The sequence below is a fragment of the Berghia stephanieae genome, chromosome 3 (assembly GCF_034508935.2).
Source record: "Berghia stephanieae isolate SIO BIC M18660-M18661 chromosome 3, UCSD_Bste_1.3, whole genome shotgun sequence".
NCBI classification, from domain to species: Eukaryota; Metazoa; Mollusca; class Gastropoda; order Nudibranchia; family Aeolidiidae; genus Berghia; species Berghia stephanieae.
Genome location: NC_088362.1, coordinates 85,463,192 through 85,478,542, shown reverse-complemented (window position 1 = coordinate 85,478,542; position 15,351 = coordinate 85,463,192). Strand labels below are relative to the sequence as shown.

General features: G+C 33.4%; 1 protein-coding gene across 2 annotated transcripts in view; it reads right to left on the bottom strand.

The window, feature by feature from the left end:
* Nucleotides 1–6,020: 6,020 nt before the first annotated feature.
* LOC144968690 (alpha-(1,3)-fucosyltransferase fut-1-like) overlaps nucleotides 6,021–15,351 on the bottom strand; it is a 23,056-nt gene continuing 13,725 nt past the window's right edge. The window contains exons 3-10 of one of the 2 annotated variants that reach the window (XM_078907269.1): nucleotides 14,244–14,327; nucleotides 13,126–13,254; nucleotides 11,539–11,705; nucleotides 10,889–11,108; nucleotides 9,909–10,068; nucleotides 7,784–7,866; nucleotides 6,920–7,082; nucleotides 6,021–6,604 (exon numbers count right to left, since the gene is read on the bottom strand). In XM_078907269.1, the coding sequence (XP_078763395.1) occupies nucleotides 6,947–7,082; nucleotides 7,784–7,866; nucleotides 9,909–10,068; nucleotides 10,889–11,108; nucleotides 11,539–11,705; nucleotides 13,126–13,254; nucleotides 14,244–14,327 (979 nt within the window). In that variant the 3' untranslated portion in view covers nucleotides 6,021–6,604; nucleotides 6,920–6,946. The remainder of the gene's footprint in view (nucleotides 6,605–6,919; nucleotides 7,083–7,783; nucleotides 7,867–9,908; nucleotides 10,069–10,888; nucleotides 11,109–11,538; nucleotides 11,706–13,125; nucleotides 13,255–14,243; nucleotides 14,328–15,351) is intronic. The other variant, XM_078907270.1, reaches the window with a different exon arrangement.

Sequence of the window (15,351 nt, the reverse complement as noted above, 5' to 3'; positions counted from 1 at the left end):
TAGATTCAAAGAGCACATTTTCAGTGTACTTTGGGATTACCTAAATATTTCACCCCAACACCAGCACATGTTCCCACTGAGAGGAATACACTCAAATGTTAACAAATCATAATATGTTAAAGATTAAAAAATAACAGAGAGATGATTTACAAGGGGAAAAAAATCATCTCCCAGGACTATCACTATACATGCAACTGTTTCCCTCCCAGCCAAGGACTCCGGCCAGGGTCAGGACAAAACTTAGTAATCCCATTCCAAGACAAAGACAGAAAGCAATTGGAAAACAGATACAGGGGATAGAAGACACAGCAAGTACCTCCCTGCCCATTATGGGAAGTCGGGAATCCCACCCAGCAGTCATGAGCTGTTCTACTTGCATAAACAATAACGTTATGTAAACAAGAAAAAAAAAAAGAGGAAGACAAAAGCATAGATCAATGATAAACAACAAAGTGCTTGGACACCATCAATTATTAAAATACATGAATTTAAAAAGAAAAAAGAAAAAAAGGCTAATGTAACAACAAAAACCACTTTTTTTCTTTTTTAAAGGGTTTTACGGCGCTTGCAACACATATAGGTCATATCAGCGCCAGTATAAAGAAAGAAAATGGCATAGTAATAAGTTCTAGAAATACAATTAAAGTACCCAAGAAAAGGTAAGACAAAGGGGAATTGGTTCAAATAAGAAACAGGTGTAGATTCCAAAAGCACACCGCCAAAGTACTTAGTTTGAGATCACCTAAACGTCTCATCCAGACACAAGCACAGGTCCCAACTAAGAGGAATACACTCCAATGTTTACCAATCATATAATATAATACGTAAACTAAACATAACACAATGCATAACAGAGAGATGATTTACAAGGAAAAAAATATCATCTCCCAAAACTATAACTATACATTCGACTATATCCCTCCCAGTCAAGGAACTCCGGCAAGGATCAGGACAAAACTAAGTAATCTCATTCCAAGACAAAGACAAAAAGCAAGTTGGAAACAGATTAGGGGGATAGAAGAAACAGCAAGTACCTCCCTGCCCACTATGGGAGGTCAGAAACCCCACCCAGTTTGTGACCACTTACTGCCTGTTCAATAAAGTGAGAACTCATCATCACTTTTGGTAGCAACAGGAAAAAAATGTTTAAAAAGGCAACACAGTCATCTGACACCATATTACATGGGTGCAAGTAGGTTAGGCCAAAAATAATTGAAATCCATTTCCAACTAATTCAAAAAGCCTGAAATTTATTTTGAAATGTAACCTATTGGTAAATGGTATTATTATGCCGGAAATAAATTAAAATTCATTTCAAAAAGCCGGAAATCCGGATTGAACCAGAAATCCGTGGAGAACTGGAAATCTCGCACCCATGATATTATGTTCTCAAAGAGAGAATCACTCTCTCTTTGAAAACATAATATCTCTCAGAGAGCAGTAACAGCGATGTGAATCAACAACTCTGCAACTGCTCTATGTGTGAAAACAGTTTGGTCTTAATGAGATTAATAATGATATAAAACTAATTCGGTCAACCCATTTAAAAGCTATTAAAATACATGTTTTGGTCATAATCTCACATATTTAAAACCTAAATTAATAAACGCATACCCAAAATCCACTTTCTCCCTTTCTACGAATGTTGACTATTAACCATCACATTATTTTATTGGGTGGTTGTGTTCGCAATGAAAAAAAAAAGAAGCAATATGTTTAAAGCATTCATAACTTATCTATTTCGTCTACAAGCCATATGAAAACAAATTTCAAACAGTGCAAGTTTGTTTGTTAGTCACCATTTTTTACTGTTGGTCACTGCTTACAGCCATGGACTCATTTGCACCTAAGTAAAGTGGGGAAATGTGTATAAACTGCCTTGTTCAAGGTCACAACACTAGGGCCAAAAGTTTTGGAACCAATGCCATACCTCCAGTCAATGGCTAAGCATTGCTATGCTACAGAGAAAAAAAATCTCAACCCGCCCTGTATAGATAACAATCTCCTTGCTAGTGAGGTGAATGCTCTAATACAGGTGCATTTGTACACAAAGCATTCTTACTCTTAGTAAATTAGCTTAAACAAAGGGCATTCTTTACATGTGTAATAAAGTCATCAGTTTGCATGATGGAGGAACCAAAGCTTTCCTTTTCTTATACAAAATTATAAACCACCAAATCAAGTGAAATAATAATATGGTAGAAGCATAAAGCACCAAAATACCTCAGGCTATGCATGAAGTTGTAACATTTTTCTTTTTGTTTTAAAAGCACCATTTTTTATTTTTTTTGAGTGTTTGTTTGCTTGTTTTGCTGACTTCAGCTTCAGCTGATTGCCAATCACAAAAGTAACGAATTTCAAGACCAAAAAAAAAAAAAAAAAAAGAAAGAATTTATAAATAGAATAGAAAGAATGAAATTGAATGACATAAGGTTTCCTTTAAAGCAGTAATTTAGTGACAACAAAGGCAAATATTATAGTCAGATCTGTATTAGTAGTAGTAGTAGTAGTAGTAGTAGTAGTAGTAGTAGTAGTAGTAGTAGTAGTAGTAGTAGTAGTGGTAGTAGTAGTAGTGGTAGTAGTAGTAGTAGTAGTAGTAGTAGTAGTAGTAGTAGTAGTAGTAGTAGTAGTAGTAGTAGTAGTAGTAGTAGTAGTAGTAGTAGTAGTAGTAGTAGTAGTAGTAGTAGTAGTAGTAGTAGTAGTAGTAGTAGTAGTAGTAGTAGTAGTAGTGGTAGTAGTTGTAGTAACATTACAGTGGAACCTCAATATAACAGATGGTGGGACAAGCCTAAAATCCCTGTTATATCAAGCCAGTTATAGACGAATTTCAAGAGAAATTAATCAAATGGTCTTAATCACCATTTAAAACGATATAGCATAGAGTAGTTAGTAGCCTAAACACACATACACACACACATGCACAGCATTCATGAACTAGGCCTAGCTTTGCTTAGTTTTCGGTTGCCTTTAGCTGTAGGCTTAGCTAAGCGTTATGTAGACTAATACATTGTATTTTGCTAAATTGAGCGGTTTTTGGGACTGTTCTACATAGGTTCGACAGTAATGCCTTAATAATAATACTAATAAGAAGAAGAAGAACGATAATAATTAATAATAATAATAATAATAATAATAATAATAATAATAATAATAATAATAATAATAATAATAATTCACAAAAACAAAAAGGTTGACCACTTTTATAAAAACACACATACACACATACACACACACACACTCATAAGCACACACGCACCCCCCTCCCACACCCCTCCAATTTCACACACACACACACACACACACACACACACACACACACACACTCTCACACACAAATAGGTACATGTTCGATCAACAACAAAATTGAAAAAACTCCAAAATAAAAAAATAAAAAATACAATTTGGGGATCTTCTGGAATTGCGTAGTCACTTAGTAAAGTACGAAATTGATAACATACACTGAAAATGAAACGGTTGCAATTTGTACAAAATACACAACAACAAAAAATAAATAAAAGCTGTGACCCAGAAAGTCTCAGATTCGAGCCCCACTTCAGGCATTTTCAATTAGGCAAGATAATTGACCCTCAATCTTCTCACTTTGGACAACTTGGGTGATTACTGTTGACGCCAAGACTTTTGTAAGGAGTATTATCTTCATTCCTTCATATATTGCCTTGGTGGTGACATCTAAAGAAGGGTTTAATTTTGTTTGTTTTTGTTTTTGTTTTAAGGGTTTTACGGTGCTTGCAAAACATATCAGCCCCAGTAAAAGGAAGAAAATTGGATAGTGAAAAGATTCTAGATGTACAATTAAAAGGACTTGACGAAAAAGTAAAACAGAAGGGAATAGTTCAAATAGGGAACAGATGTAGATTCCAAGAGCACATTATCAGTGTACTTAGTTTGAGATCACCTAAATGCCTCACCTAGACACCAGCATGATCCCACTAGAGGAATACACTCAAATGCTTACATTATACATTCAAAATAACAAATATAATAATACATAACAGAGATGATTTACAAGGAAAAAAAATATCTCCCAAAACAATAACTATGCATTTGACTGTTTCCCTCCCAGCCAAGCATTATGGCCAGGGTCAGGGCAAAACCAAGTAATCTCATCCAAGACAAACACAGAAAGCAAATTGGAAAACAGATATAAGGGGAAAGAAGACACAGTAAGTGCTTCCCTGCCCACTTTGGGAGGCTAGGAACCCCACCCAGTTTTTAATTTCAATGATTGAAATACAATAAGTGGTGACGTGACAATTAACTTTCACATGTATAATTTTCAAATGGTCAAAAATATTCAGATAGGCCTTTGTAAGTAATCCAAAAAAAAAAATTGCCAACATTAAAATAATATATATAATTTACAAAAACAAAACAGTTTTTGAGATGTAATAATATTGGAATTTTGTGTTAATTATTGTTATTTGTTTGTATAGCGACTTAGAGCACTTAGTGGATTACGCGCGCTATTAAATTATTTATTACATTACATACCAACATTTTTCCCCTGATGGCAGGAAGAATCCCCCCCCACCCCACCCCGCACCCACCCCACCCTTCAAAAATGACATAGCTTTTATTGATGTGATCAGCAAAGTAATAAGAATTTGTTCATCCACATATCATTGAACTGTGAGAGAATAAAAACGTGACCGTATGTTAATAATTGTAAACTGCTTGATCGTTGAACTCAATAACAGAGAGCAAACTATGTGTGATCATGATCAATAATTATAAACTGATGCAATGAACTAAGTTGTGAAAAAGCAATCTAACACAAATTTATAAATTTTCAACACATCACCCTCCAAATACAAAATGACTCCAAATTGCAACAAAAATATAGCAATGGTAAATGGTAAAGTTTGTAAGAAACAGAATTCAGCAAGACACTGTATGAATCAAAATACTTCTACTTGTTAAATCTTAGTACAAAATAGTAAAAAGCAACACCTTTCCGAGTTCCCAAGAGACGGGATCTGGCTGAAAAATGATACTTCGAATATGTGCTATTGAAAAGTTACTAGCTCACTAGAGTCCCCAGACCCATGAAGCAAGTTTGAATACATGCTGCTGTGTCATAGACTGCTTGTACCCTTTGATTATGCCACACTCACTATTGCAAATAGATCCCACAAGATCTAACTTAGATTAGGTCACCCAAATAATCGTTGGGTGGACAGGAGTCAATGTTGAAAAAAAAAATAAATAAATAAAACATCAAAATTCACCAAGGTTATTACCAGCTTTTAAAGGTTAAAGGAATAAACTTAAGAGTTTGAAAAAATGAATGTTTTAAATGTCCTTTTTCATTTTACAATAAATTGTATTTACAAAAGCTTAGTTATTTCCTTTACAAATTACTGAAAGACTTGTAAATCTTATAGAACGACCTTATGGTTTGGATATCAACAGTTTGAATTTCCTTCAATAATTTTGATGGGAATTGAGGATTCATTATAAAATTATGAAAAATATATAAAACCATGGGAAAATGTGTGAAAAGACGTTAAAATATGCTAAGATTGCATAAATTGACATTGGAATATCATAAATCTTTTCATTTAAAAAAATTCAATTTTAACTTCCGACTAGACTTCATTCAGATTATTGAATACAAATGCATTGTGTTAGAATCAAGACCTCAACCTAAATATTTTTAGAGTGACACCATTCTCAACATCCAAAAAGTTTCTGTCGAACAAGACAATGTAAGACAGTAAAGTTTTTTTTTTAAAGATAAATAAATAAATGCTGCACCTATATAACACTAATTCACAGTTTACCACCATAGTGAAAGTGCTTTACATTATTTGTTTCTCATTGCGGACATATAACACTACCGTGTCATTTACAGCCTTTTGATATACATGTAGAACATAATTTATGAACAAAGATAACACAGTTTTAATCCAAGGGGATCTCAAACCTTAACATCTATAGGATGTGGAGAATGTGTGTAAAAAAGTATTTCCCAAGGACTGATCCCCAGGATGTCCCCAGTTGGGTTTGTACTCAGGGACTCACCCTGTAGTCAGTGAGTCAGCCATTAATCATATATCCACTACAACAATACACATGAATTTTAATGATAAAAAAAAAACATCAATTAAGTAATATAAGAATCAATGGTAAGATAAAACAATTTCATTTAAAAATCTGACATAATACCAAAAAAAGAAAAACCCAATCCAATAACAGCAACGAATATTGATTTAAAACAAGTTTGGGAATAAGATTTATATGATCCTTTGAAAGGTTAAAAGTTCTTTACCAACCCATTTTCTGTCAAGCATCCTATTATCAAAAAAGCAACCAATGTTAACAAGAACTGTAACATATAACGGAGAAAAAAACATTAACAAAAATGCGCCTTTAATGAGGCACTTTGAAATGCAAAAATATCATCAGAAAAGACTAAAGGAACAGCAAACAAGTATAACATCTTTTTCTCTCTTGCCATCCTTCAAGACCAGAAAATTACAAGCAATCATCAACTATAAGTGGAACTACCTTAGATGTCTTGTACTGCTTGTTATTTAAAAGCAATATTTCTTTTGGAGACATTATTGACCTTCTAAAAAACCTGTCGTAAAAAGGAGATATAGGCAAAATAAAAATTATAGATTATTATAGAGCCTGTGAATTCTAAACTTAGGGTTTCAACCTATTTCCTTTATTAAATATTAAACAGATGTATTTTAAAACTCTCTCTCTCTCTCTCTCTCTCTCTCTCTCTCTCTCTCTCTCTCTCTCCTCTCTCTCTCTCTCTCTCTCTCTCTCTCTCTCTCTCTCTCTCTCTCTCTCTCTCTCTCTCTCTCTCTCTCTCTCTCTCTCTCTCTTCCCCAACCCCTTTCTATATATCTCTGCATTGCTCTCTCCTCTCTTGATTTATATTTACCTGATTTTGGATAAACATCAGAAGTCATCATATATTTTTGGGATACCAACATGATCGACGCCCAAATTTTTCTTGCAGATTTGGATAAACATTAGAAGGTGGATTGGAGTGGAGATATTCACATAATAAACACTGTCTGCCCGAAGATTTCACTAGAACCCATCTGTGAGTGGAAACAGAAATCAAGTGAGAAATATAAAAGTGAAAAATTGGAGAGCAGGCACTGGTGTAAGGAAAAAAGAATCTGTAAAGTTGCCAATACGATAGAGTCAGACAAAATGGAAAGAAAAATACAAGCCAGACAATGCTAATCTCTAGTCGAGGAGGGATGATTTTTTTGAGTGTTTTTGTCTTGTATTTTTCTCTCTACTTGTCACACTCACACCATTTCAGAGATATAATCAGATAAATAAAAATAGATTTATGACCCCAATCTGGTATTGTTTTGGAGCCAACCCGATGTGGAATATTGATCATAAGTGGGGGGGGCAAAAAATCAAACTTCTTAATTAAGATGATTTTAACCTCAAAATCAGTTTTCTACTGTAAAACTGAGTGATTGAACTGTAAGAAAAGTTAATAGTTATACCTAATTGTTCTGAATATTAAATGTATTTTTTTCTTAGTTCCTTTTCTAACAAGTAAATTTAATCTTTCATTATTTTTTTTTACTTTGAGCAAAAAAAAAAAGCGATATTCATTATCATATAACTAAAGAAGATTGCAATGACTATTAATGTGATTGTTTCACTGTTGGAAGGGAATCATTCCTTTGGTATAAAAGAAAAAAATTATCACAACTACTTTAAAATATAAATTAATTAATTATTTTGCCCGCATCAAATATTGGCCTTAATTACTTACTCATTTTTCCGTCTCAACATAGCAGTGTATCGCTCTTTATCATTGCCAAGTTCAATAAGGTATCGTGACAGTTCCTCTGGAGACTGAAAAAAAAAATTAATTTCATGACACTTTCTGAAAATCTACATGACACTCATATACATTTCATAATGCATCATTAAAGTATTTTTATTATAAACTAATAATCTTTATCTTCTCATTTTAATTTTTAAAATATTAGATCATTTCTTCAGCAATTTTGTCACTTTTTCTCTTCCATAAATATACCATATAATAATTTGAAATAAACAAAAATATTTGTCATCTCTCTTTATTGACTAAAGGGCATCTGAATGAAAATAAAAAATAAAAAATAAGTGTTGAGATTATTTTCCCATCGGTTTTTCTCAAAAAAATTGCCACAAGATGGTCATAATTTTCTATGCTGAACCTATAAAACGTAGTCATATAGTCATTAGCATTATGAACAAAAATCTTCTTTTGATTCTCATGTTGACAATATAGAACCATTGGGAGAATTCCGAAGTGTCATTACTTAAAATTCTTGAAAAAGGGCTGTACATTTTTTTTTTGTTATGATTAACCCTTGCCAAAGTCTACCAACATTCAGTAATAACATAACATACAACAACAAGCATCAAGAGGCTATCGACAAAAACAAAACGTGATTATTGCTAATCTATAGAAGATTGATAAATGTGAACACACCATGCAGTAATATTTTATTTTTCAAAGTACCCTTAGTCACATAATGTGGGAGGTCCTGATAATTCAGTTAACCGAGTACTGGACTCACAAAGGGACTGATATCATTCCCCGGTGCAGTGGAGATATTTTGTGATCCCATCTCAGCAAAGTTTTGGTCTGTTTGATCAGGCAGAAAGTATTTTGCAACAGACGTGTGTTCCATCCAAAGGCTAGCAAGAAATTCCTACTGTCCATTTAAAACTACAGAAACTGGAATAAACTTAAATTTATGGCACTTGGCACTAAGGGGCATTGCCAGTAAGTAGTAGTAGGAAAACCCTTATCAAACCATTGATGCTTTCACTGCATTTTTTCTATTTTGTGACAAGACAATTATACTTGCACAGGTATACATCAATAAGAATTCTTTGCTACTTCTCATGTTTGCCTTATCAAACTGTGATTATTATTCTGAACAGAGTGAAAGATTTTAATCATCCAGCACTGACTAAATAGCCAAGACATCTATTACCAAACTTCATTTACCAGCCAATGAAGTCATCAAAATTATGAAAGCTTTTAAGCTATCTTGCGATTTCAGGACGGGACAGTTTGACACCAAATGCAGGTCTTTAAAATGGACTTTTGCTCTAATCTATTGATTACCATTTGTTCATGGTGTTATTATATACTAACATCTGTAACAATCTAGTGTCCCTTTGTTGTTTGCAGCATGTTTAGGTCATTTCAGATCCAGTAAACTGGAAGAAAATTGAAAAATTAAAAGCAGCAGAGAATATGTAAGACAAAGAGGATTTCTTTAACAGGAATAAGAAGTAAAGGAATATATCTTTGTACTAGTCTGAAAATATTGTAAAGTTTCATACTGACACCGCCACATGATCTTCATCAAGAGATAGTCAGATGGTTGGAAAATAAGCATTATAATCAAAAACCAAGTATTGACATAACTTCTATATAGTGGAGAATAAAAAGATTTGGCTATATAATGTCAGAAAAAGATTTCAGGCAGGCTCAGGTCACACCAAATTGTCCATTTCCAGAACAAGGGCATAAAGCAACATGGTAAAGACAAAATATTTAGAGGGATAGAAGAGACAACAAGGCTGTGGAATGATAAAGACTCAATCCACTGAGGATGGTCCAGTGTCCCACTGCCCCATTGAAATAGTTTCCTTTTAATGCTGATTCCAAAGCCTTGAATATTTGTCTAAAAAATGGAGCCTAATCCCTCCACATTCTAATGAGTCTCGTGGTTTTCGAACTCTTGACAAGTTGGAGGTCATCTTAACCTAAAGTTCCCTCGTCAAAATATAAAACAGGTGTTTCCTCATACAGAAATTTTCCTACAAAATGAGAAAAAAATAATAGAGACAGGAAAAGATGTAGGATAAGGATGTAAAATAAATCATCAAACCTTGAAATCATCAGCATCAACATAAATTCCAGATGGAAGGTATTTCTTGTATTGGAATCCACCTCTTACAATAGGAATAACTTGCACATTCTGGAAAAGCTTGAAGAATTTTTCTGTAATATAATCTAAACAGAAAGCATTCTCGAAAGCAAGGTAGAATCTGAAAAATTGAAAGAAGTGAAGCAACCATTGAAAACTCTCTAACTTATACGTTGCATTCTTGAATTAAAATTTATAGCTATTTTCAAAAATTATTTTATGGCATTGCCATGACATCTGTTGTTATATATGATCATTAAAACATTTAATTCAATACTTTATATATCACATATTAATATAGGACAGTGCTGTTATTCCTTTTAGAATTACAGATTCTCGGCTAAAGAGCTACACTGGGAGTGTGCATATCAAGAACAAGGTCAGAATTCCACAGTGTACAAGAATCATTTCATCATTCCTCTCAAATGCCATGTTGCTTACACTTCATTATTACTTATTGAAACATTCAAGCGTTTTTGGTATTCTAAGTGACTGACTAATTTCAGCAAAACCTTGTGTGTGCCCAATGGGAAGATACCATATATCAAAAGGAATAAAGAAATCCTTTTATAATATTCCTAAACTAATTTTGAAACTCTTGTTTCCAATTTGAAGAATTTTAAAAATAAAATTACGTTAATATCCAATCAATTGCCTTGTTTTGGTGAAAGAAGAAACTTGATGGTTTGATTTTATAACTTATTTGTGTAAACATTTTATCTTCAAATGTCACTATTTATGGGATGAGGTAAATTATACTAAGGGTAAATGATATCATAACAATTACTTCTGAACTGAAATAAGTCTTTCATTTTGCCTCATCTGCAATGCTTTAAATCACGATTGTTCATAAAAATCATTTTTAAAAGATTGATGGAATGATCTACATTGGCCATTTCTTGCTGCATATGAAGAGATGAAGACAATTTTTAAAATCTTACTTGTAATCATTGGTTAACATTGGAAGACAAATGGCACTGTCATCAGACCGTGATGTGGGCCCCCTTGGTTCATCACCACACGTCAAATTCCCACATTCACCATATACATCAACATCTATCACTGTTTGCATTCGTTTTACATATTCTTCTCTTTTACTCGGTGTGACACAATGACTGACAAACCAGGCAGCCATTTTTGTTTTCCCATCAAAAACAGTGTCTGTATGAAAAAGGAGAGACTTGCCAAAATATTTTGCCATTTAAGCAATGATATGGAAAATTTGCAATCATATAAATATAGGGTTAACTCTTCATCCTATCATTATGATTCATTATAATCCTTTCAGATATGAATTGTCTGACCTCCACCATACAAAATTTACACCTAAATCTCGTATTACAAATCAGGGTTAGCAGAGTTGCTAAAAATGAATAAAAGTCAGTCAGTTATCTGAATTACAACTTTTTTTTCAGTTTTAAAACTGTTAAGAAGATTAAAAGGATAACGTGATATAAAATCTAACTTTTTACTTTTTTTTTAAGGGCTGCAAAAAAGATTTTTCAGTAATTTTACAGTGCATAGGCTTATCCTCGCAACTACATCCCACTCAAATAAAAAAGTAATTGAAAAAAACAAATAGAAATCTTACCATAATAAGCGTGGGGTGCATTTTCCTCTACTTTCCTCAACTGTCCAAACAGTTGAGGAATATCAGCATCAAGGTTATAGGTCATTGTGGCATTAAACATAAATCTGATGTCATCTCGACCTAGATCATAACCTCGAATGGCTGGATCATAAGTATACATCAACCACCTTAAACAAAAAACAATAATTATAATATAGCATTCTCAGTTTACAGGAATAATCATCAGAAATCCCCAGAAATCTGGACTGTGCCAATAATAATAAGGTACTAATTGAGCTGTGCCTTGGATACTTATATAGAATTTTTTTTTCCCAGACAAATTGAATAAAAAATTTGAAAACTGAAAAAAAAAAAATCCCAATCACTTGGACATAGATGAAGAAGAAGAAGAAGAAGAAGAAGAAGAAGAAGAAGAAGAAGAAGAAGAAGAAGAAGAAGAAGAAGAAGAAGAAGAAGAAGAAGAAGAAGAAGAAGAAGAAGAGAAGAAGAAGAAGAAGAAGAAGAAGAAGAAGAAGAAGAAGAAGAAGAAGAAGAAGAAGAAGAAGAAGAAGAAGAAGAAGAAGAAGAAGAAGAAGAAGAAGAAGAAGAAGAAGAAGAAGAAGAAGAGGAGGTGAGATCGTGTTTGAACAAGGAAAAAGAGAAAAATTTAAGCTATCACAGTCGTATGGAAAGAAAACTGCTGCTGAGAGCAGTTAATCTATTTTCATTCGAAGAAAAATATATATATCACATTCATTATTCCAGTTCACTTTCGACCAGATACAACGAAAGCGTTGGAACGGAGATTGTCAACCAGAAAATTTGTGTGACGGTCGCAAAATAGAGAGAAACAGCCCCATCTGACATGCTGTGTGTGTTAGTTGATTACTGAGGACGGGCGTGTGCAACAACTCGTGATTCAACAAGATTTGTGCAGCGAGGAAAAGGCAATCGAGTCTAGCTGGTATGCGTGGGCAGCATCAGCAGTGAATATGTGGGGGAGGGGCCACGTCCTGTGGAGTGTGCGAGTAGCAATAATTTAAAAGATGAAATTATTGAAGGAATGAAATTGACGTCACTAAGATCCTTGATATTGTTTTTAGCCAGCCTTTTTTATAAGTAGTTCTCACTAAATTCTATCAGACTAGTAAATATTAACGTTCAAGGGTAAACATAGTTTTGTGCGTTTGTGCGTTATATCCAGCTGGCAGATGTTATGCGCAATTTAGCTTCACACGCAGCATTAATAGTTAACTGGTTTGTTTTCTTTTTGACTCAATTCTTCAAGGCAAAGACATAAAAACTCCTTTGTCTTTCTTATATGTTTGATTTGTCTTTTGACGAGGCGGATTTTTTTTTCTTCTTTCTTTCTTTTTCTTTTTTTTTTTTTTTTCGGTGACACTTGACAGAATTTATTGAGCAAAGTTGTACTGTCGGAAATCCAACAAATGTCGAAAAATTTACAGGCCTGACAGAAAAAAAAAATCCAGAAAATAAAAAGACCCCATCATTTTGTATTTCAACTTTAAAAACACATTTCGGCGTATACTTCACCCCCACATTATACTAGATTAGGTTAACGGGTCATATAATTCATGTCACACATACCTTTGACCAGGTGGTCTCTGAAAAGTATGGACATCATGGTCCCTGATGTTCCCTGCTTTAAATGCCACCATATCAGCCTGAGTCATGTCATTAACAAAGACACATTTCTTATAGCGACATCTGTTAAATCTGTTTTAAGGTAAAAAGAATTTTTTAAAGTTTGAAAAAGTTTTTCAATACATGACACATATTTCAAAAACTATACTTCAGGTAATGTCTAATGCTCAGTCTTTCTTGGTCATTAAATCATCATATCTCATCTACCTTACTGTGATAAAAATTCAAGACATATTCTAATCTGACTTGGAGCATTCAAGGGCATCTATGAGAATCTTTTCTAGCGTTGTTATTCATAATATTTTGAATTATCAGCATAGGAGCAAAATGAAAGAGATTATTAAAAATATCAAGTTGCCTCGATGGCTCAGTGGTCAAGCACTCGAGGAGTATGGGTATTGATCCTACGCTCAGTCAAGATTTTTTTCTGATGCACCTGCCACTGCCACCCAGCAGAAATCAATTTGCGATAGACTAGCATCTCATACAAAATTTAGCAAACAATTGCTTCTGTCCTTTTAATGCAATAAAAACCAGGATAAACTCCAGCTCCAAAGGCCTTGACTCTGATCATTTACCCTTCCACCACCTCCACACCTCTTTTCTATTTCATTTTGTATACACAAGAAGCTGGGTGGAGTTTGGTACAATTCATTCAATACCTTCAAGAATGTTGTTGATAAGGAACTCTCTCACATGATGTATTTATATGAATAACCTTTCACGGTTAGGTAAATTAGCAGGGCAATGTAATTTTTATAATGAGCTTTTAAGTTTAAAGATGTCTTAAGATTTACAAGTTTTAGTAATGAATTCTCTGTATGTTGTTGTAGTTTAAAGACATAATCATAATGATTAAACATAATGAGTTTTTTAAATTTCATAGAAAGCATTTCAAGACTTATTTCCATAATTAGATATTTTTGCACAAGAATCATTAAAATTAGATATATTAGATATATACAGAAGTAAAAAGAACTTAAAACTTTAACAGTTTTCGATACAGACTGTCATCATTGCTAACTTAACAGTTGTGCTTATGGACTTTTGAAATTACTTACGAGTGTTTTCTATTATCTTTCTTTTCCCATGGCAAGAAAAAAGATAAATACTTTACTCCATTTTGTATTATAGGTGCTCTCAGTCTGAAATAGTTTTACAAACACAGACAAGGTGAGATTGAGAAAGGTTCTTCAAGTGGTGAAAGTTCTATGATATTTATGAAAGATGTTAGATAACCAGTAATTCTACTTTAATAACAAAAAATAAGAAAAATAATAAAGCCAAAGCAAATAATTGCTGACAAAAGAATTTGAAAGGATTTGGTATAAATGACTACTCATTCATTAGTGGAAGAGAAGATGCATTCATGGATCAACTAAGGCAATTAATTTCAGTTACCTCATCATGAAGGGGTCTCGATAGCTCAGTTGGTAGAGCACTCGTTTCACAATCAAAGGGAATGAGATCGATCTCGGGTGCAGTCGAGATTTTTTCTGACCCCCCTGTCCACTCAGCAGTGACTGGGTAGCTGGGGCTGTTAGATCTGGTAGAAAGTACTTTGTGATAAACTAGTGTCCTATCTAAATGGTAGTAATCAATTGCTATTGTCCGTTTCACGCTATAGAAACCGGGATAAACTCCAGCTCCATGGGTCTAATGGCTCTGAAGGACTACTAATTTATCTCATCATGAAGTACAGGCCAAGGCTAAAATAACGACTTCATATGAAGGATTAATTGTTCTTTTAGAAATTACAATAGATCAATAATGGGTGTATTCAAGTAAAATACAAGCTAGGCAGACAGAATATGAAGCTTTCAATATTCCTCTCTCAAAGAATGACGATCTTTTCTCCTATGTACCTCTCGCTTACCAACCCACCTGCTGGTATGAAGCGTTTGAGCGATTTTCAAACTGATTCATTGCAGGCAGACTATTAGAAAGAACCATAATTATTTTTATCTTTTGGATATGCAACATTGACAGTAGTGCTCAGTCTTTTGAGAAAATCTATGTAGATATAAAGAGAGTGTACAATGATAATGTTGTATTCTCATTATTTTCATTATTATTATCATCATCATCGTTGTCATCATCACCATCAACAGTACCATTATTATTATTATTATTATTATTATTATTATTATATTATTATATTATTATTTT